The 23,260-nt window shown below is 44.4% G+C and overlaps 1 protein-coding gene across 1 annotated transcript in view; it reads right to left on the bottom strand.

The window, feature by feature from the left end:
- LMF1 (lipase maturation factor 1) overlaps window positions 1-23,260 on the bottom strand; it is a 220,815-nt gene that overhangs the window by 138,656 nt on the left and 58,899 nt on the right. Inside the window, exon 3 of the mRNA XM_075319458.1 lies at window positions 3,069-3,134. Within this exon, the coding sequence (XP_075175573.1) occupies window positions 3,069-3,134 (66 nt within the window). The remainder of the gene's footprint in view (window positions 1-3,068; window positions 3,135-23,260) is intronic.

Consider the following 23,260-nt stretch of genomic DNA (forward strand, 5'->3'; position numbering starts at 1 on the left):
GGGATATATAGATAGATAGATAGAGGGATAGATAGATAGATAGATAGATAGATAGATAGATAGATAGAGGGATAGATAGATAGATAGAGGGATAGATAGAGGGATAGATAGATAGATAGATAGATAGATAGATAGATAGATAGATAGAGGGATAGATAGATAGATAGATAGAGGGATAGATAGATAGATAGAGGGATAGATAGAGGGATAGATAGATAGATAGAGGGATAGATAGATAGATAAAGGGATAGATAGATAGATAGATAGATAGATAGATAGATAGATAGATAGATAGATAGATAGATAGATAGAGGGATAGATAGATATATAGATAGATAGATAGATAGAGGGATAGATAGATAGATAGATAGATAGATAGATAGATAGATAGATAGATAGATAGATAGATAGATAGATAGATAGATAGATAGATAGATAGATAGAGGGATAGATAGATAGATAGATAGATAGATAGATAGATAGATAGATAGATAGATAGAGGGATAGATGATAGAGAGTGACGTTGACTCTTGCAGCTCCCCATGACAGCTCTTCCTGTCCTGTGTGATGCAGGGTGGGATCACTGGGTGGATAAGACCCCTGTGATCCCATCTCCCACATGTCTGTGTCCTATAGGTAGGTGACATATAGGGGGCACATAACCTGTAGGAATTCCCAGCGGTCAGCCGGTCTCCGCGGGGATGGGGGGGGGCAGTTTGTGGAGCCGCACATTACGCCAGGACGGGAATACATTATTTTTACCATTACACACAAATTCCCCGGCTAGATTTCTACTTTTCTATTTATTTCTTCCTTTTTATACCTAGGTTTGGGGAACTCCACCGGTCAGGGGTGAAGCCGCCATAAAACCAATATATTCTGCAATAATGTGAAGTCTGGGAGAGGAGACCGAGAACTGATGGGGGGTTAGTGATGTGGGGGTCGTCTTAAAGGGGACCTGACTGCGATCCCGGCTCCTGTATATGACTGTACGGGGCCGGGTTACATTATACCCCCGCGGGCGCTCTATGTCCTGATTACACACGACAGTCCTGTAATGTCAGCACATTCATGTCTACATCATCTCTCCATAGGACGAGCCACAAAGGACGGCGGCCGAGGACGGGACCAGGGGTCCATACAACAGAAGATCAGGAACGCCAGACACTGCAATTAATGGAGATGTAGCAGAGAGGAGTTTGTCACTGAAATCTCTGCTTTGTCCCAAAAGACGACGTCAGCTGAAATCCATCAGTATTGAGTATTGTTCACTATGTCTATGGGAAGCCAACATGTCTGCAAGACGGCAAAGACCACCGAGTGCAACAGTCCAGTGCTAATTATACAGTATTACCTGGAGGGAGACTAAGGAATGAGAAAATAATGGCTCTACACCTACTACTGCACTGTATTAGGCTATGTGCCCACGCTGCGGAAAATGCGCGGATTTTGCCGTGGATTTCTCGCGGAAAAGCCGCGGATTTCCCAAAAATCTGCAGCACAGGCACTTCCCAGCTATTTCTATGGCATTTTGGAAATGCTGTGCCCATGCTGCGGATTTTTCCAAAGCGGATTTCGTGCGGATTTTGGTCTGGAAAAATCTGCAACATGTCAATTATTGTTGCGGATTTTCATCCGGATTTTGGCTTTAAAATTGGGAAAAAAAAAAAATCCGCACCAAAATCCGCATCAAATCCGCGGCAATTTCGCACCTTTGAAAAGGTGCGGATTTTGCGGGAAAGCTGCGGATTTTGATGCAGAAAAATCCGCAGCTACATTCTCCCGTGGTCACATAGCCTTATACTCCAGAGCTGCACTCACTATTCTGCTGGTGCAGTCACTGCGTACATACATTACATTACTGATCCTGAGTTACCTCCTGTATTATACTCCAGAGCTGCACTCACTATTCTGCTGGTGCAGTCACTGCGTACATACATTACATTACTGATCCTGAGTTACCTCCTGTATTATACTCCAGAGCTGCACTCACTATTCTGCTGGTGCAGTCACTGTGTACATACATTATATTACTGATCCTGAGTTACCTCCTGTATTATACTCCAGAGCTGCACTCACTATTCTGCTGGTGCAGTCACTGTGTACATACATTACATTACTGATCCTGAGTTACCTCCTGTATTATACTCCAGAGCTGCACTCACTATTCTGCTGGTGCAGTCACTGTGTACATACATTACATTACTGATCCTGAGTTACCTCCTGTATTATACTTCAGAGCTGCACTCACTATTCTGCTGGTGCAGTCACTGTGTATATACATTACATTACTGATCCTGAGTTACCTCCTGTATTATACTTCAGAGCTGCACTCACTATTCTGCTGGTGCAGTCACTGTGAACATGCATTATATTACTGGTCCTGAGTTACCTCCTGTATTATACTCCAGAGCTGCACTCACTATTCTGCTGGTGCAGTCACTGCGTACATACATTACATTACTGATCCTGAGTTACCTCCTGTATTATACTCCAGAGCTGCACTCACTATTCTGCTGGTGCAGTCACTGTGAACATACATTATATTACTGGTCCTGAGTTACCTCCTGTATTATACTCCAGAGCTGCACTCACTATTCTGCTGGTGCAGTCACTGCGTACATACATTACATTACTGATCCTGAGTTACCTCCTGTATTATACTCCAGAGCTGCACTCACTATTCTGCTGGTGCAGTCACTGCGTACATACATTACATTACTGATCCTGAGTTACCTCCTGTATTATACTCCAGAGCTGCACTCACTATTCTGCTGGTGCAGTCACTGTGTACATACATTATATTACTGGTCCTGAGTTACCTCCTGTATTATACTTCAGAGCTGCACTCACTATTCTGCTGGTGCAGTCACTGTGTACATAAATTTAGTGCCTCTAAATAACAACACACAGCCATTAATGTCTAAACTGCTGGCGACTAAAGTGAGTACACCCCTGAGTGAAAATAGCCAAATTGTGCCCAATGATCCCTCCGATGTCCGGTGACTCGTTAGTGACAGGTTGTCATACACTGTACGTCCCCCCGCGGCGGCTCCTCGTGCACTGACCTCGTAGTGATAGTTCATGCAGGTCAGGTCTCTCCAGCATTTGTCTCCTCGAATCTTAATAAGACCCTGAATATGAGAGAAAAAAAAGAAATAAACATCCGATTAAACATGCGTAAAACAAATCTGGCGTCTGCACAGCGCTCCCCCAATCCCCCCCTCTTGTGCCCCCGTTACTTTCTGAATACGACCCACCTTACTGTGCCCAAAAAAATGACAATCACAAGGGTGAAAAATGGCGCAAAGGTTGGCTCAAGTTCTGTCCCCATGAAAATAAAGCGCCAAAGGAGCGCACGCAGTTTTTTAAAATTAGGCACAATTTTTCGAGTTTCAATCTCTCCTTTTAAAGATCTCCGTTTGCTGCCAGTGAATGGAAACAAAGCTGGTCATATCCAGAGGAAGAAAAGCTGTGCAGAACCCGCACCCTTCACCGCAAAGGTGTCACACGGAGCTATGCACAAACTTCACCAACTGTCATGGCGGCGTCGGGCTCTGTTCACATTGCAGATTCTGACACTTCGCCCGATGGTTCCTCTAGTGTCTGGGATCAACACAGGCAGGTTCAAACGTCAACCTGCCGTGTGCTGATTCATAGGCAGGCTAGCCTACTTGCTCCTTTGATCATATGTTGTGGGGAGGCCTATCACATTTGCTTCCCTCCTATTTATGCTGGTTGAAACCTTCCACCTATGCCAGCTATAGTTTGTCTATCTTGGTCTGAGGTGTGGTGTCCCAGATTTACTGGTAAAAGTTGTTGCTTTTTGCAATTGTGGAGTTTACTCCTGTTGTTTTGTAGCTTCTTTCCTGCTCTTGTTTTCCTCCTGTACCTCTTATTGTCTTTACCTTTTTGTGATGTGTGATAGAGTTTTGGTTTTCCCTTGTTTGTCTTTATCTGTGGGTTTCTTCAGACTCCAGTCCTGTCCCTCCCTGGGGAAAGGGGGAATCAGATCAGGACTGGTCAGAGCCAGGAAGGAGACTCGGTCCTCTCCACCATCAGGAGTATCCCTGATATTAGGGATAGAATAGGGGACAAGGAGTTTTCCCTTGTCTGTCTTTATCAGTAGGTTTCGTCACACTTCTGTCCCATCCCTCCCTGGGGAGAGGGGAAGGAGAATGAGATCAGGACTGGTCAGGATGAGGGCCAGGAGGAGACTCGGGCCTCTCCATCATCAGGAGTATCCCTGATATTAGGGCTACCATAGGGGACAAGGGGTTTTCCCTTGTCTGTCTTTATCAGTAGGTTTCGTCACACTTCTGTCCCGTTCCTCCCTGGGGGGAGGGGGGAGGAGAATTAGATCAGGACTGATCAGGGCCAAGAAGGAAACTCGGGCCTCTCCACCATCAGGAGTATCCCTGATATTAGGGATAGCATAGGGGACAAGGAGTTTTCCCTTGTCTGTCTATCAGTAGGTTTCGTCACACTTCTGTCCCGTCCCTCCCTGGGGGGAGGGGGAAGGAGAATTAGATCAGGACTGATCAGGGCCAAGAAGGAGATTCGGGCCTCTCCACCATCAGGAGTATCCCTGATATTAGGGCTACCATAGGGGACAAGGGGTTTTCCCTTGTCTGTCTTTATCAGTAGGTTTCGTCATATTTCTGTCCCGTCCCTCTCTGGGGGCAGGGGGAGGGGGAAGGGGAATCAGATCAGGGCTGGTCAGGATCAGGGCCAGGAGGAGACTTGGGCCTCTCCACCATCAGGAGTATCCCTGAGATGAGGGCTAGCATAAGGGACAAGGAGTTTTCCCTTGTCTGTCTTTATCAGTAGGTTTCATCAAACTCCAGTCCCATCCCTCCCTTGAGGGAGGGGAAGGGGAATTAGGTCAGGACTGGTCAGGAGCAGGGCCAAGAAGGAGACTCGGGCCTCTCCACCATCAGGAGTATCCCTGATATTAGGAATAGCATAGGGGACAGCTTAGGAGCCCCGGTTCCACACTTTCCTAGGACGGTTTGAGAAGACTTTGGGTGAATAGTATCTAGTCTCGACAATCCACGAATGCACTGCGTCAGTGCAGGTAAATAAGTGACAAAGTGTCGGGACAGGTGGTCGATGGGTATGGGGCCACAGGAGCCACAAATCTGCCTAATTTATATATGCCCAATTCACTGACAACCTGGAATCCAGAAAAGCTGATCGACAACTCATTTACTGGCAATCTGGTCCCTTTTACAGCTCCCACAAGGCAAACCTGACTAGTAGTGTGGCAATGCTGGACGCCATGGATGTGGTTAGGATATATATGATCCCATAGGGCCACCCCAGTCCTTCCCCTATGGGGTTAATGATGAAGCCCTAAGGAGCAGTGAAGACACCTGGGCGAGCGGGCAGGGCACATCTGCATGCCACGCTCCCGCCCCGGCCTATGTCTCCTTTCTGCTTTGATCTGAGCATAAAGCGTTCTGCTGATTAAGATCACAAGTCTTCTGATGAAGGACGGTGAGAAGGCGGCATCCCGGGCGCACCGACACAAAGCATGTCTTCACCTCTTCATCTGCGCGGCCTCATCCTCTGTCAGGAGGGGCGGCAATCACTGAGCGCAGCAATCACTGAGCGCACGGTAATAATGAGACATCTCCTGCTCATCACTGGGTGTCATCCCGCGGACAAAGAGCCTCTGTGTCTCCACCGCAGACAGGTGGCTTTAGGGAATCTCCACCTTTTGACATCCAGCATGGCGCTTTTTAACCCCCAACTCATTTCTTTATCTATATATTGTTATTCTGATACAAAGTTCCAAGTCTCCTGCTGTGCAAGATACAATTCTGTCCTGCGTGAAGTCACCACTAGAGGGAGCTCACGTCGTCATTGACTTCAATGTATAATATGTATGCAGTAAGCTCCTGAGCTCCCTCTAGTGGTGTCTAGAGGCAGAGGGCATATGAGAATAAATGGATAGATATTGTCATAATATTAAAGTCCATAAAAGGAGTGCACAATCCTTAAATCTTAAAGGTTCCTTTGACAATAAGGTGTTAATTAGCCAGGACCCAAACAAGCAACAACTGTGATTTTTACTGAAATCTGTCAGTAAGCGTTCCGTTTCCTGCATTCTGTTTCCATGCGTTCTATTTTCCTGTATTCCGCTTCCATGCATTCCATTCTCTGCGTTCCATTTCCCAGCATTCCATTTCCCTGTATGCCATTTCCATGCGTTCCGTTTCTCTGGATTCCATTTCCCCGCGTTCCGTTTCCGCGCGTTCTGTTTCCCCGCGTTGCATTTCCCTGCATTCCGTGTCCCTATATTCCGTGTCCCTATATTCCGTATCCCAGCATTCCGTGTCCCTATAGCCCGTTTCCCTGCATTCTGTGTCCCTATATTTCATGTCCTATATTGCGCTTCCCTGCATCCCGCTTCCCTGCATTCCATTTCCCAGAATTCCGTTTCTCAGAATTCCGTTTCCCAGCATTCCATTTACATGCGTTCCGTTTCTCTGCATTCCGTTTCCCAGCATTTCATTTCCCTACGTTCCGTTTCTATTCACCCCATTTCCCCTCATACCAATTCCCCGCGTTTAGTTTCCCCGCGTTCCATTTCCCCGCGTTCCGTTTCCCCGCGTTCCGTTTCCCCGCATTCCGTGTCTCCACATTCCGTGTCCCCGTATTCCGTGTCCCCGCATTCCGTGTCCCCGCATTCCGTGTCCCTATATTCCGTGTCCCTGCATCCCATTTCCCTGCATCCCATTTCCCTGCATCGAGTTCCCTGCAGCACCCCCGCAGGAGGAGTGAAGAAATATAATATACAGTATTAAAATCAGTGCAATGTCTGTGCAATGCAGTACAGGTCCTTCTGAGACTTTTTATAACCGCTCTCTGGAACACCGAAGACCCCCCGCTCCCCCCTCTATAATTCAGAACGAAAATGGGTTTTCTGGACTAGACCACCCCTTTAAAGGTGACAGAATATATGAAAAGGTCCTATCTAATGGGGCTATAACTGATGGGATCAGACGGGCTGCTGTTTAGTTTATCGCCATACTTTACACTGCAGCAACAAACCCGGAATTCAGTGAAGGAAAAGCAGATTTTTATCAGACACAATGTAGTGCGGAGGCAACATGACCCAATATGGCGGAAATTTCCTTAATTTGGGAAGGAATGGGCCACGTTTTCTTAGAGGGGGTCCTATATGTGGGGCATTGAGCCAATGTTTTTCAATAGAACATTAAGTAGATGCCCTGACAGCCCTCATCATTGCATACTCTACAGCTGAATTACGCTCGCTGCTCTGAGGGCAGATTTGGTTAATTCTGCTCATCCAGATAATCATTTCCATTGCCAGGACGGCTGCAGTTTGAATGTCCTGTGAGCTGTAGATCTGTACAATCGGCCCCGGTAATTACAGAGGCCGGTGACAGACTCCGTCCAGCCAGTGGTATTATGGCAGTAAATCACGCGCTCTGGCGGTATTGTCATTGGCAGCGATCGTCTCCAGGCTGCACAGCCCTGTCTTAGGCGCTGCCAGTTTCCTTCAGCTTTAGATGCTAAGGAGGAGGGGGAGGGGGGACACTTAATTGGAAGACAAGTAAAAGGGGGATAGAAATAAAAAATTGGGGGCTATTCCCATTTTGGAATTAACCGTTAATGTGCCATCTTTAGAAGAAAAAAAAAAGTATGGGGTAACATCATGACTCCCAATCAGTTTTCAACCAGATTCAATTATAAAAGGGTCTCAAAAAAATAAATCTTCAATTTGATTGGTTCCCCACTTTTGCCTTATCCTTGTTCTGAGATATATTTTCTTTCCCCACCACTCCAAAAAAATCTCCTTTAGGTGTTTTAACTTACCCATGCAGGAAGCTATCTTTAATTCTTGTTCAAACTTTCCCATAAAGGGGCGGGCTTTATGATAATTTATATTTAAAGGAATAATTTTTGGCTAATTTTTGGATAATATTTGGATAATTTTTGGTTAATGTTTGGATAATTTTTGGATAATATTTGGATAATTATTGGTTAATGTTTGGATAATTTTTGGATAATATTTGGATAATTATTGGTTAATGTTTGAATAATTTTTGGTTAATGTTTGGATAAATTTTTGACTAATGTTTGGATAATTTTTGGATAATATTTGGATAATTTTTGAATAATGTTTGGGTAATATTTGGATAATTTTTGGTTAATATTTGGGTAATATTTGGATAATATTTGGATAATTTTTGGTTAATGTTTGGATAATTTTTTGTATAATTTTTGGATAATATTTGGATAATGTTTGGATAATGTTTGGATAATTTTTGGTTAATGTTTTGTGTTTGGATAATTTTTGGATAATGTTTGGATAATTTTTGGATAATGTTTGGATATTGTTTGGATAATGTTTGGATAATTTTTGCCTAATATTTTGATAATTTTTGAATAATGTTTGGATAATTTTTGGTTAATGTTTGGATAATTTTTGGTTAATATTTGGATAATTTTTGGATAATGTTTGGATAATTTTTGCCTAATATTTTGATAATTTTTGAATAATGTTTGGATAATTTTTGGTTAATGTTTGGATAATTTTTGGTTAATGTTTGGATAATTTTTGGTTAATGTTTGGATAATTTTTGGATAATGTTTGGATAATTTTTGCCTAATATTTGGATAATTATTGGTTAATGTTTGGATAATTTTTGGTTAATGTTTGGATAATTTTTGGATAATATTTGGATAATTATTGGTTAATGTTTGGATAATTTTTTGACTAATGTTTGGATAATTTTTGGATAATATTTGGATAATTTTTGAATAATGTTTGGGTAATATTTGGATAATTTTTGGTTAATATTTGGGTAATATTTGGATAATATTTGGATAATTTTTGGTTAATGTTTGGATAATTTTTTGTATAATTTTTGGATAATATTTGGATAATGTTTGGATAATGTTTGGATAATTTTTGGTTAATGTTTTGTGTTTGGATAATTTTTGGATAATGTTTGGATAATTTTTGGATAATGTTTGGATATTGTTTGGATAATGTTTGGTTAATGTTTGGATAATTTTTGGATATTTGGATAATGTTTGGATAATATTTGGATAATTTTTGGATAATATTTGGATAATTGTTGGATAATATTTGGATAATATTTGGCTAATGTTTGGATAATGCTTGGATAATTTTTGGGTAAAATTATGAAGAGGAAGAGAATTGATGATGGGTGAAGAATGGTGGAGGCTTTGGCAAATGTCATGATGTGATAAAGTTAATGGAGACATGGGAAGGTCAGAGACTAAAAATCAATAAAAGTAGGGCTCCACAGCAGCACAGAGTATTTTGTGAAATGGAGGAGACAGAACTCAGTGCAGTCATTCATCTCTGCAGCAACAGAAAGGCGCATGTTCGGCAGCGACCTCCGCGGGGCGGTATGTGACGGCTATCAAGATCCTGCAGTTGGGAAGGTCAGAAAAAGGCAGCACGAAAAGAGCCAGATTCTCTAACAGCACAGAGTATTTCAGGAGTGTTGATTTTGCAGGAGGCAGTGACCGGTCCATAATGGGTCAGTGCGCACAGGTTAGAAGAGCAGGATTCTACACTGAGAAAGGTAGTTGTAGAGTACAATCTGTAGTAAGTGAAATCCTGGTAGCAATGCCAGCAGCAGAAGAGGAGTGTACTGATCCTGCAGGAGCGAGTGACCTGTCCTTCATTTGTCAGCAATTACAAATCAGAAAGACCATGATTCTTTTGCAGATTATTTCTAGATAGAGATAAAAAACAAACAAACCTGCAATCAAACAAATCATGGAAACAATGTCAGCAGCAGAGGAGGAGTGTGCTGGTTTTGCAGGAGACAGTGATCATGGGTCAGTGGTCACAGGTTAAACAGAATCCTTCACAGAGAAAAGAAGTAGGCAGATATGGCATAGCATGGAGGCAATTTAATCTTAGGAACAATGTCAGCAGCAGCAGATGAAGAGTGTGCTGATCTTGCTGGAGGCAGTGACCTGTCTATTATTAAGTTAGAAAGAGCAGGATTCTCCACAGAATATGTCATCACAGAAGTTGTGATGTGGGATAAAATGATCTGTAGCCAATAAGACCTTGGATATTGTCAGCAGCAGAAGAGGAGTGTGTTGAGCTTGCAGGAGGCAGTGACCTGTCCATCATGTGTCAGTGAGCACAAGTTAAAAAAGCAGGATTCTCCAGAGTATTTCAGCAAAGAAGTTGCGAAGTGGGTAAAGATTGAACAACCTGTAGCCAATCAATGTAAGGAATCATGCCAGCAGAAGAAGAGGAGTGTGTTGGTTCTGCAGGAGACAGTGATCATGGGTCAGTGGTCACAGGTTAAACAGAATCCTTCACAGAGAAAAGAAGTAGGCAGATATGGCATAGCATGGAGGCAATTTAATCTTAGGAACAATGTCAGCAGCAGCAGATGAAGAGTGTGCTGATCTTGCTGGAGGCAGTGACCTGTCTATTATTAAGTTAGAAAGAGCAGGATTCTCCACAGAATATGTCATCACAGAAGCTGTGATGTGAGATAAAATGATCTGTAGTCAATAAGACCTTGGATATTGTCAGCAGCAGAAGAGGATTGTGTTGAACTTGCAGGAGGCAGTAACCTGTCCATCATGTGTCAGTGAGCACAAGTTAAAAAATAAGGATTCTCCAGAGTATTTCAGCAAAGAAGTTACGAAGTGGGTAAAGATTGAACAACCTGTAGCTAATCAATGTTGGGACTCATGCCAGCAGCAGAAGAAGAGTGTGTTGGTTTTGCAGGAGACAGTGATCATGGATCAGTGGGCACAGCTTAGAAAAAACTGTATCCATCACAGAGAAAACAAATAAGCAGATATGGCATAGCAAAGAGGCAATTTAATCTTAAGGAACAATTTAATCTTGGGAATGATGCCAGCAGCAGAAGAAGAGTGTGTTGGTTTTGCAGAAGATCGTAATCATGGGTCAGTGGACACAGGTTAGAAAAAACTGTATCCTTCATAGAGAAAAGAAATAAGCATATATAGCATAGCATATAGGCAATTTAATCTTAAGGAACAATTTAATCTTGGGAATGATGCCAGCAGCAGAAGAGGAGTGTGTTGGTTTTGCAGGAGACAGTGATCATAGGTCAGTGGACACAGGTTAGAAAAAACAGGATTCTTCTCAGAAAAGAAGTAGTCAGATATGGCACAGCATGTAGGCAATTTAATGTTGGGAACAAGGTCAGCAGCAGCAGATGAGGAGTGTGCTGACCTTGGCAGAGACAGTGACCTGTCCATTATTAAGTTAGAAACAGCAGGATTCTCCACAGAATATGTCATTACAGAAGTTTTGACGTGGGATACAACTATTGGTAGCCAATAAAACTTTGGATATATTGTCATCAGCAGAAGAGGAGTGTGTTGAACTTGCAGGAGGCAGTGACCTGTCTATCATGTGTCAATAAGTACAAGTTAAAAAGAGCAGGATTCTCCAGAGTATTTCAGAAAAGAAGTTGTAAAATGGGATAAAAATATCTGTAGCTAATAAGACCTTGCATATATTGTCAGCAGCAGCAGAAGAGGCATGTGCTGATTTTGAGGGAGACAGTGACCTGTCCAGTTCTGCAAATGATAAGGATAGTATTATGTATGATATTTGGGAGGGAATGGAGTCAAACAGAAGGCTACGGAAGGTCGGTGTCCTCTACCAACACCACACAGGCTTATTTTAGGCATACACATCAATGTCATCTGATCCTGGCTCAGTGGTTGGCACTGCAGTCTTGTGGTGGCTCAGTGGTTAGCACTGCTGTCTTGTGGTGGCTCAGTGGTTAGCACTGCAGTCTTGTGGTGGCTCAGTGGTTAGCACTTCAGTCTTGTGGTGGCTCAGTGGTTAGCACTGCAGTCTTGTGGTGGCTCAGTGGTTAGCACTGCAGTCTTGTGATGGCTCAGTGGCTAGCACTGCAGTCTTGTGGTGGCTCAGTGGTTAGCACTGCAGTCTTGCAGCGCTGGGGTCCTGGGTTCAAATCCCACCAAGGACACTATCTGCAAGGAGTTTGTATGTTCTCCCCGTGTTTGCGTGGGTTTCCTCCGGGGTCTCCAGTTTCCTCCCACACTCCAAAGACATACAGATAGGGACTCTAGATTGTGAGCCCCAATGGGGACAGTGTTGCCAATGTATGTAAAGCGCTGAGGAATTAATAGCGCTATATAAATGAATAAAATTATTATTATTAAATATGTGTATGATGTCACGGGAGAGAAGGATCGGGCAGTTGGATATCAACATGCCCCATCCTATTAGAGATAATCTGCTGCCAGAATTGTCAGCGCTTTACTCCCCTCTCCCCATTCATACCACATGCACTCTCAGTTGAGCTGAGCGTGCATATGTATAGGGGGATAGGGAAAGACTAATATGTACCACCATTAGTTGGGCTCTGCTTCCACCGAGACCGAGCCCTGGCCCATCCATCACCGGCGATCGTCACGCAGGACATTTCGGGTCTGATGAATGAAGGATAAATATATACAAGTATATAGGAAGCCGTATTAAGAGGAGACTGTATTCTGGCCCCCGAGATGTTCCCGCCTCTGATTGGCCCAGCTCGGAAGAGGTTTCCAAGAAGCGGTCTGGAGGATGCCATCTCCACATAAATCAAGAGTCAATGAGATGAATGAAGGCCTCGCTAATTGGCGCAGGGTTAATTACCGCCGTCGCTGCAGAAGAACAGCTGTTTTGGTACAGTAAGTGAGTCCAAATTGCTCCGGTATGGCGTCAGCCATTTATTATAAACACGGCTTGTACCTCCACCCCAGGGACGCAGCGTGGAGGCGGTTTATAGAACACTGGACGCCTATGTGCAGCGGAGCAGGCGGCGGGGGGGGGGGGGGCGCAGATACAAATAAAAACAGAAAATTTTGAATTTTAAAGTTTTTCCCTTTATTATGATTCCCATAAAAAAGGGGGATTTATTGCCCCCCATCTTTATCCATGTGCACCCCCCCACCATCACAAAATAGTCACTCGCCAAGGGTGTAGATGCAGCAGAGCTGAGTTTGGCAGCGTGGATGAGGATGCCAAATGCAGCGGCGTTCATGAAGGGTCGCTAAATTGAATTTTGCAGATGTAGCAGAGCTGAGTATGTCTAATGCACTGGAGTGATGCAGCCAAATTTGTCCAGTGCAGCTCTGTTACACCCATTTGATGCAGCAGAGCCGAGTTTGTCCAATGCACCGGAGTGAAGCAGCCAAGTTTGTCCAGTGCAGCTCTGTTACACCCATTAGATGTAGCAGAGCCGAGTTTGTCAGCAGGGATGGGGATGCCAAAAGCAGAGGAGTTCATGAAGTGTCGCTAAATTGAACTTTTCAGATGTAGCAGAGCTGAGTTTGTCAGCAGGGATGAGGATGCCAAAAGCAGCGGAGGTCACGAAATCTTGCTAAATTGAATTTTGAAGATGTAGCAGAGCTGAGTTTGTCCAATGCACCGGAGTGAAGCAGCCAACTTTGTCCAGTGCAGTTCTGTTACACCCATTAGATGCAGCAGAGCGGAGTTTGTCAGCAGAGATGAGGATGCCAAATGCAGCGGAGTTCATGAAGTGTCACCAAACTGAATTTCCCAGATGTAGCAGAGCTGAGTTTGTCCAATGCACTGGAGTGAAGCAGCCAAATTTGTCCAGTGGAGCTCTGTTACACCCATTAGATGTAGCAGAGCTGAGTTTGGCAGCGTGGATGAGGATGCCAAATGCATCGGAGTTCATGAAGTGTCGCTAAATTAAATTTTGAAGATGTAGCAGAGCTGAGTTTGTCCGATGCACTGGAGTGAAGCAGCCAAGTTTGTCCAGTGCAGTTTTGTTACACCTATTAGATGCAGCAGAGCCGAGTTTGGTCAGCAGAGATGAGGATGCCCATGAAATGTCACCAAATTGAATTTTGCAGATGTAGCAGAGCTGAGTTTGTCTAATGCACTGGAGACAAGCAGCCAAGTTTGTCCAGTCCAGCTCTGTTACACCCATTAGATGTAGCAGAACTGAGCTTGTCAGGATGCCAAATGCAGCGGCGTTCATGAAGTGTCGCCAAATTGAATTTACCAGATGTAGCAGAGCTGAGTTTGTCAGCAGGGATGAGGATGCCAAATGGAGTTGGGTTCATGAAGTATCGCTAAATTGAATTTTTCAGATGTAGCAGAGCTGAGTTTGTCCGATGCACTGCAGTGACGAAGCCTAGTTTGTCAAGTGCAGTTTTGTTACACCCATTAGATGTAGCAGAGCTGAGCTTATCAGGATGCCAAATGCAGCGACGTTCATGAAGTGTCATTAAATTTTGAAGATGTTTCAGAGCTGAGTTTGTCCAATGCACCGGAGTGAAGAAGCCAAATTTGTCCAGTGCAGTTCTGTTACACCCATTAGATGTAGCAGAGCGGAGTTTGCCAGCAGGGATGAGGAGGCCATATGCAGCAACGTTCATGAAATGTCGCCAAATTAAATTTCCCAGATGTAGCAGAGCTGAGTTTGTCCGATGCACTGGAGACTCGCAGCCAACTTTTTCCAGTCCAGCTGTTCAACTCAGCTCTGCTACATCTAATGAGTGCATCACATGCATCAGGAGTGAACTTGCCGCATGTAGCAGAGCTGAGATTGCATCTATAGTTTTACATAGGACTGCAGGTAAATCAGCAGCTCTTTTTGAGAACCTGTGACCGCCCCCCCCCCCCCATCCAATCCCCCCCACCTTCCATCGATCTGCATAAAACATGTGGGGAAGTCACTGTGTCATAAAAGACGCGGTTTCCAAATTGTGCCACTCCTAAATGTGTAACACTACAACCCCCAATATGCCCTGCCCTCTGTGATAAGGCACTAGCATGGCGTTATCAAAGGGTTAACCGACAAATATAGCTCTGCTACATCTGTATATAAAAGAGTTACTCATTGTCGCCCCCTAGCAATGTAATTTGTAGAAAATAGAAGGGGGAGTGGGAACAGGACATCAGATAAACACATTTCTGGCTCCTAGGGGGCGGGGACAGAGCAGCCTGTAGCCAATCAGATTAGGGGAAGTCATAACCCGCCCACGAGGAGCTTCTCCTTGGTCTTTTTTTGTATAATCAGGGGAAACAAAGTGGCAACTGCTCTGAGAGCATCTCTGGTTTACAAAAAATAGTTGGAGGCAACACCCACAGCTCACATCAGCACAGATTATGTATTTATTTGCAGCTTACGGCACAATCAATAGTCAGGAGTCACCGTCATCGTGTCAATCAATGGCTGGCGTCAGAGACCGCGGACAATTGGGACATGCAGGTCTGAGCAGGTTTATCTCTTGTTTGTCCAGCCATGGATTATTGGCTAAGATCTCAGTTGCCAAGTGACTGCCATTGACTAATATGACACACGTCGGGCTTCCCTTCCGATGATGCAGCAGCGTGCACTAATGAATGATTATTCCGGATCGGTGATTCTAGAAGTGATGCAAGACTCGGCAAGCGTACTGAAACAGTCCACAGAGGCCACAAGACCTGGACACGTGGCCTGCACAATCCAATTTGAGCCTGCTGACTTTTTTTTTTCCCTCCATTGACAGCTCTACAGACAGCAGTGCATTATGGGAGATCTGGTAGCGCCGTTAGGTTATGTAACTATTTGCAGAAAGTCAGAATTTTGATCAGGCCTGTGGTCATAAATCAGCTGACAGGAGTGCAGAAAAAGATAGATAAAACCGTCATAGCGAGCTCACTGATAGATTCTCAGTTTACTCATGCTGCAGCACAAAGACTACAGAAGGCAATCGGTGCAAAAGTTTTCATGTAACCAAATTCCCTAAAAATATGAGTGAAAAAATAACTAATTGTCCTGAAAGGTGGACAACCCCTTTAAATTTAGGTCACGGTGATGTTATTTTGGTTCTATATGGCAGTATTATACGAGTGTTGTATTTGCTATACTTTTTTTCGGCATATAATGGTATTACTTTGGCACTAATATTTGGGAATTGTGATTGTGGGGACTCCATTTGGCACTTATATTTTACCACTGTTATTTGGGTACTATATGGAGCAATATAATGTGGATATTGTATGGTAATTATCGGGGCGGCACGGTGGCTCAGTGGTTAGCACTGCAGTCTTGTGGTGGCTCAGTGGTTGGCACTGCAGTCTTGTGGTGGCTCAGTGGTTGGCACTGCAGTCTTGTGGTGGCTCAGTAGTTGGCACTGCAGTCTTGTGGTGGCTCAGTAGTTGGCACTGTAGTCTTGTGGTGGCTCAGTGGTTGCCACTGCAGTCTTGTGGTGGCTCAGTGGTTGCCACTGCAGTCTTGTGGTGGCTCAGTAGTTGGCACTGCAGTCTTGTGGTGGCTCAGTGGTTGCCACTGCAGTCTTGTGGTGGCTCAGTGTTTAGCACTGCAGCCTTGGGGTGGCTCAGTGGTTAGCACTGCAGTCTTGCGGTGGCTCAGTGGTTAGCACTGCAGTCTTGTGGTGGCTCAGTGTTTAGCACTGCAGCCTTGGGGTGGCTCAGTGGTTAGCACTGCGGCCTTGTGGTGGCTCAGTGGTTAGCACTGCAGTCTTGCAGCGCTGGGGTCCTGGGTTCAAATCCCACCAAGGACATCTGCAAGGAGTTTGTATGTTCTCCCCGTGTTTGCGTGGGTTTCCTCCGGGGTCTCCGGTTTCCTCCCACACTCCAAAGACATACAGATAGGGACTCTAGATTGTGAGCCCCAATGGGGACAGTGTTCCTGATGTATGTAAAGCGCTATAGAATTAATAGCGCTATATAAATGAATTAAATAATTATTTACATTTATTTGCTATTTGGGTACCATATGGCAGTATTATGTGTAAAGCTGCAGTCAGCAGCAGAGGGACAGTAATCTGTGCGCTCTGATGATGCTATATGGCATTATTACATAGGTACCATATAGCAGTATTATATAAATATCATATGTCAGTGTTTTGTACGTACTATTTGGCAGTATTGTAACTATACTATATGGCAGCATTATATAGGTACTATATGGCAGTCTTATGTCTGAACTATATGGCAGCATTAGTTTGTTACTATATGGCAGAATTATGTCGATAGTATACAGCAGCATTATAAAGGTACTATATAGCAGTGTTATGTAGGTACTATATGGCAGCATTATGTCAGTACTATATGGCATTTTTTTACAGGTACCATGGCAGTATTATGTAGGTTTTATATGGCAGTATTATGTCTGTACTATATGGCAGTTTTATGTAGGCACCATATGGCAGTATTATGTTAATACTATATAGCAGCATAATATAGATAGTATATGGCAGTGTTATGTAGGTATTATATGGTAGAATTATGTCAGTACTATATAGCAGCATTATATAGGTACTATATGGCAGAGTTATGTTGGTACCATATGGCAGTTTTATGTAGGTACCATATGGCCGTATTATGTCAATACTATAAAGCAGCATTATATAGGTACTATATAGCAGTGTTATGTTGGTACTATATGGCAGTTTTATGTACTTGGGTCTTATATGGAAGTATTCTATATACATTACTTGTCAGTATTATGTGGTCAGTGTTTCTGTTGTACGTTACTTGGGCACTTACTAATCTTGTTCCTTCAGCACAGGTATTTGGGTACTATATGGCAGTACTATGTAGGCATACATGCTATCAATGGGTGTGCACTAATGTTTGTTAATATTTGGCAATATATTTGAGTACAATATGGTGGTATTGCACAGGCATTATTATTTGCATACGGTATTTTGTTGTGAATTATTGAGCAAGTACTGGTATTACTCTGACACTGGTATTTGGGTATCAGAAGGCAGTATTATGTGGGTGTTATATGGCAGTATTATGTGGGTGCTATATGGCAGTATTATGTGGGCACTGTAATTGCTCTACTTTTATTTGACACACACTGGTGGTATTATTGAGAGACAGTTGTTTATCTACTATATGGCAGTGTTATGTGGACGCTGCATTTGCTGTACTATGATCTGTCACATATTTGTGGGTTTATTTAGGCCAATTGTGGCCCCACACATTCCTCCCACAATAATGAGTGGCTTTAACTGTCGATATAATGACAACAGAGTGTTATGTCAGTTCTATATAGCAGTGTTATGTCAGTTCTATATGGCAGCGTTATGTCAGTGCTATATGGCAGTGTTATGTCAGTGCTATATGGCAGTGTTATGTCAGTTCTATATGGCAGCGTTATGTCAGTGCTATATGGCAGCGTTATGTCAGTGCTATATGGCAGTGTTATGTCAGTTCTATATGGCAGTGTTATGTCAGTGCTATATGGCAGCGTTATGTCAGTTCTATATGGCAGTGTTATGTCAGTTCTATATGGCAGCGTTATGTCAGTGCTATATGGCAGCATTATGTCAGTTCTATATGGCAGTGTTATGTCAGTTTTATATGGCAGTGTTATGTCAGTGCTATATGGCAGCGTTTTGTCAGTTTTATATGGCAGCGTTATGTCAGTTCTATATGGCAGCGTTATGCCAGTTCTATATGGCAGCGTTATGTCAGTGCTATATGGCAGTGTTATGTTAGTTCTATATGGCAGTGTTATGTCAGTGCTATATGGCAGCGTTATGTCAGTTCTATATGGCAGCGTTATGTCAGTGCTATATGGCAGCGTTATGTCAGTTCAATATGGCAGTGTTATGTCAGTGCTATATGGCAGCGTTATGTCAGTTCTATATGGCAGCGTTATGTCAGTGCTATATGGCAGCGTTATGTCAGTTCTATATGGCAGTGTTATGTCAGTGCTATATGGCAGTGTTATGTCAGTGCTATATGGCAGCGTTTTGTCAGTTTTATATGGCAGCGTTATGTCAGTTCTATATGGCAGTGTTATGTCAGTTCTATATGGCAGCTTTATGTCAGTTCTATATGGCAGCGTTATGTCAGTTCTATATGGCAGTGTTATGTCAGTGCTATATGGCAGCGTTATGTCAGTTCTATATGGCAGCGTTATGTCAGTTCTATATGGCAGCGTTATGTCAGTGCTATATGGCAGCGTTATGTCAGTTCTATATGGCAGCGTTATGTCAGTTCTATATGGCAGCGTTATGTCAGTGCTATATGGCAGCGTTATGTCAGTTCTATATGGCAGCGTTATGTCAGTTTTATATGGCAGTGTTATGTCAGTGCTATATGGCAGTGTTATGTCAGTGCTATATGGCAGCGTTATGTCAGTGCTATATGGCAGCGTTATGTCAGTTCTATATGGCAGCGTTATGTCAGTTCTATATGGCAGCGTTATGTCAGTGCTATTTGGCAGCGTTATGTCAGTGCTATATGGCAGCGTTATGTCAGTGCTATATGGCAGTTTAGTCAATGTAATGACAACCAAACTTCGTCCATGTTTACTCCTCACCTATCGGCCTCCCGGATTCCTCATTGTGGGGAGCTTGATATTTTTGCAGTAGTCACTCCCCCATTAGGCAAGTAGCCTGGTCCTAGGGGCTTACATGGGACTGCATCATGTTAAGAGTCCCTAGATCAGTCCCTGAAGGATTGAATGGCTGATAACTGCGAGCGGTATCAGAAGCGTGGCATTAAATAATCTCCTGCTCCAAAACTGCAAGTCAGGGAGAAAGTCTCTCCCACGGATAGCAGGGTCCGGAGGGGCCGCAGCGGGCAGGCCCATGATAGGGCGGACCTGTCGGATCGGTGATAACGCTCCAGTACAGAACACAGCCGCCGCCGCTGATCTTCATCTCCGTCTATTTGACAGCGTCACAAAAGCGGCTTTTACAAGGAGCCAGAAACAGGACTTGTGTATTCTGGCTCCCGAAAGCGCAACGGTGCGAGATCTGTGACCGGACCGCACTTCTATAAGAAGACTGGGACCAGAAGGTCACAACGCCTTATTATACGCAGGTCTACAGCTGAATCTACTTTCGTTTAGTGCTTCAGGGGTTAAGAACTCTTTCCAATCTGGCTGTCCTTTATAGCCTTAATCTCAGGTGCAGCTCTTCGTGACCACTCCCCTTCTTACCATCTGATGCCGGTTATAGATTCTCATTCTATTGCTGACCACTTTGGAAGAGCCCGTCTCTGGAAGAAGCTGAGGAGTTGTGACTATTGCAGCTGTGGTGCTAGCTGCATTGGAGGAGCTTGGTGTGTTTTCCTTTTAATGTCTATTTTCCCTGTCTCCCTTACCTTGTGCTGTATTATTGCAGTGGTGAGACTAATGTTCTCGCCAGCCTTCTCTCTAGCCAGGGTGAGGTCAGCTTGAACGTATGTACACCTGTCTGTCTCCCTTACCCTGTGTTTTATTATTGCAGTGGTGAGACTAGTGTTCTCGCCAGCCTTCTCACTAGCCAGGGTGAGGTCAGGGTGAACGTATGTCCCCCTGCCTTGTCTCTCTTACCTTGTGATGTATTATTGCAGTGGTGAGACTAGTGTTCTCGCCAGCCTTCTCACTAGCCAGGGTGAGGTCAGGGTGAACGTATGTCCCCCTGCCTTGTCTCTCTTACCTTGTGATGTATTATTGCAGTGGTGAGACTAGTGTTCTCGCCAGCCTTCTCACTAGCCAGGGTAAGTTCAGGGCAAGCGAGGGCCTAAGCACGTGACGGCAGTGGAGGAGGGGTCGAGGGGGGGGTTAACCGGTATAAGGATATCAGAGAGTTGGGTACAGACTCAGGTGAGTTGCAGGTGCTGTTCCCTCTCCCTATCACTAGGGACTTCCTTCTATACCATTCCTGTTGTTATCCTTGTATTGTGCTGCATTGCTGAGTGTCGATACAGTCTGGCGTGACAATTATTGGTGGCTTCTAGGAAAGCTCCAACAATGTGATTGGGGATGTGATGTCCCAAAAACATCACCGGTTATAGATTCTCATTCTATTGTTGACCACTTTGGAAGGAGCCTGTCTCAGGAAGAAGCTGAGGAGTCGTGACTATTGCAGCTGTGGTGTTTAACTGCATTGGAGGAGCTTGAAGTATTTTCCTTGTGTCTATTTTCTCTTTTTCCCTCTGACTGTCTCCCTTACCTTGTGCTGTAGTATTGCAGTGGTGAGACTAATGTTCTCGCTGGCCTTCTCACTAGCCAGGGTGAGTTCAGGGTAAACGTATTTCCCCACTGTCTCTCTTACTTTGTGTTGTATTCTGTTATATTGTGTTGTGTGGTGAGACTAGTGTTTTGGCTGGCCTTCTCACTAGCCAGGGTGAGGTCAGGGTGAAAGTATTTCCCCCTCTCTTACCTTGTGTTATATTGTTGAAGTGGTGAGACTATCGTTCTCGATGGCCTTCTCACTAGCCAGGGTGAGTTCAGGGTGAACGTATGTACCCCTCTCTGTCTCTCTTACCTTGTGTTATATTATTGCAGTGGTGAGACTAATGTTCTTATCAGCCTTCTTACTATCCATGATCAGCGAGGGCCTAGGCACGTGATGACAACGGGGGGAGGACCTGTATAGGGATGTCATTGCGCAATGTACAGTCTCAGGTGAGCTGCAGAAATTGTCCCCTCTCCCTATCGCCAGGGCCTTCCTTCTATATCATACCTATTGTTGCCCTTGTATTGCGCCGTATACTCTGGTATGATAATGACTGGTGAATTCTGGGAAACGTCCATCAATACCATTACCGAGGAGATGCGATGTCCCATAAACACCACCTATCGATCAATGTACGACCCCTAAAGCCTCTGGGTGACTGGAGCATTACTGAGCACGTGCGACCACTCACTGTAGGAACGGAGGTCGCACATGCTCACTACAGCTCCAACCCTTTGGACCATTCTCCCTTCATGCTGCTTCACTTTCCCAGCAGCGGCCACTACAGGTGAAGTTTGGTATTACATGGCACCCATTCAGCTATATGTAATGGGTCCTCCAGGGTAGGTGGAGCGCTTTACACTGGTTCTCCTGTCTCCGAAGACCACAGACTGGTACTATTATATAGTTACTGTGCAGGAACAGACAAGGGCCGAGGTGTGCTCCTCCTTTGGGTGTTGGGGGTCTTTCTCATGAAATTTTCAAAATTGGCCCAAAAAAAAAAAAAAAAAAAGTTCTCTGGGGAAGAAGCAAAAATTAGATAAAGAACAGGAAACAGGTGCCCTAACTGGATTAGGACCTCGACCCTTCCCCTCCTGAAGACCACAAAATGCGTCCCTAACCCAATTTATGAAATATCTGCCGCCAGAGATTCCCACCAGGGAGGTCGCAAACTCCAGAAATGCTTTCTGGACGGGAAAACCTGGACGAAATTAAAATTTTAGAGTCCTCCGACATTCCCAAGACTCTCGGCCCCGATACCATTCTTCCCTCAAGACATCTCCGGACACAAACCACCTGTAATGGAGGAGGTCATCCGTCCCCCGCCCCCAACTACAGCCAAAATAGCATTCTTTTTCGATTCAAGATCTCTGCTCACTTAGCGGCTTTGGTGCTTTTATTCTCAGGATCGATATAGGTCTCAGATGTCGGACCCCGCGCCGATCATAAAGTGATGACATATTCTAGTGATACATAGCATTACTTTAGAAAACGGAAATACCCCTTTAAGCAGTATTTTTATTATGGAATGTGGCCATCGCTTAAAGGGAATGTCCACTTTAGGAAAAAAAATCTATTTTTTTACTTAATTGTATGTGTATGGGGCTAAAAATCATTTTTGCAATTGGGTTTGATTAACAATTTTGCTCCGTTTAGCTTATATAGACTCTTTGTTTTACGGCACACTGTACTTTGATGTGGTCTGTGCTCAAACTGGCCGAGAAGGGATCAGAGGACAACAGATAAATGATAAAAAAAAAACTCTGGCAAATCTTCACAAAGGGCTCACTATCTATTAACTCCTTCTGCAGCGGACTCACTGACTGTTTCTCCCCAACTCCTTCTGCAGCGGGCTCACTGACTGTTTCTCCCCTAACTCCTTCTGCAGCGGACTCACTGACTGTTTCTCCCCTAACTCCTTCTGCAGCGGGCTCACTGACTGTTTCTTCCCTAACTCCTTCTGCAGCGGACTCACTGACTGTTTCTTCCCTAACTCCTTCTGCAGCGGACTCACTGACTGTTTCTCCCCTAACTCCTTCTGCAGCGGGCTCACTGACTGTTTCTCCCCTAACTCCTTCTGCAGCGGACTCACTGACTGTTTCTCCCCTAACTCCTTCTGCAGCGGACTCACTGACTGTTTCTCCCCTAACGCCTTCTGCAGTGGGCTCACTGACTGTTTCTCCCCTAACTCCTTCTGCAGCGGGCTCACTGACTGTTTCTCCCCTAACTCCTTCTGCAGCGGGCTCACTGACTGTTTCTCCCCTAACTCCTTCTGCAGCGGACT

This window comes from Anomaloglossus baeobatrachus, chromosome 7 (genome assembly GCF_048569485.1).
Source record: "Anomaloglossus baeobatrachus isolate aAnoBae1 chromosome 7, aAnoBae1.hap1, whole genome shotgun sequence".
Taxonomy (NCBI): Eukaryota; Metazoa; Chordata; class Amphibia; order Anura; family Aromobatidae; genus Anomaloglossus; species Anomaloglossus baeobatrachus.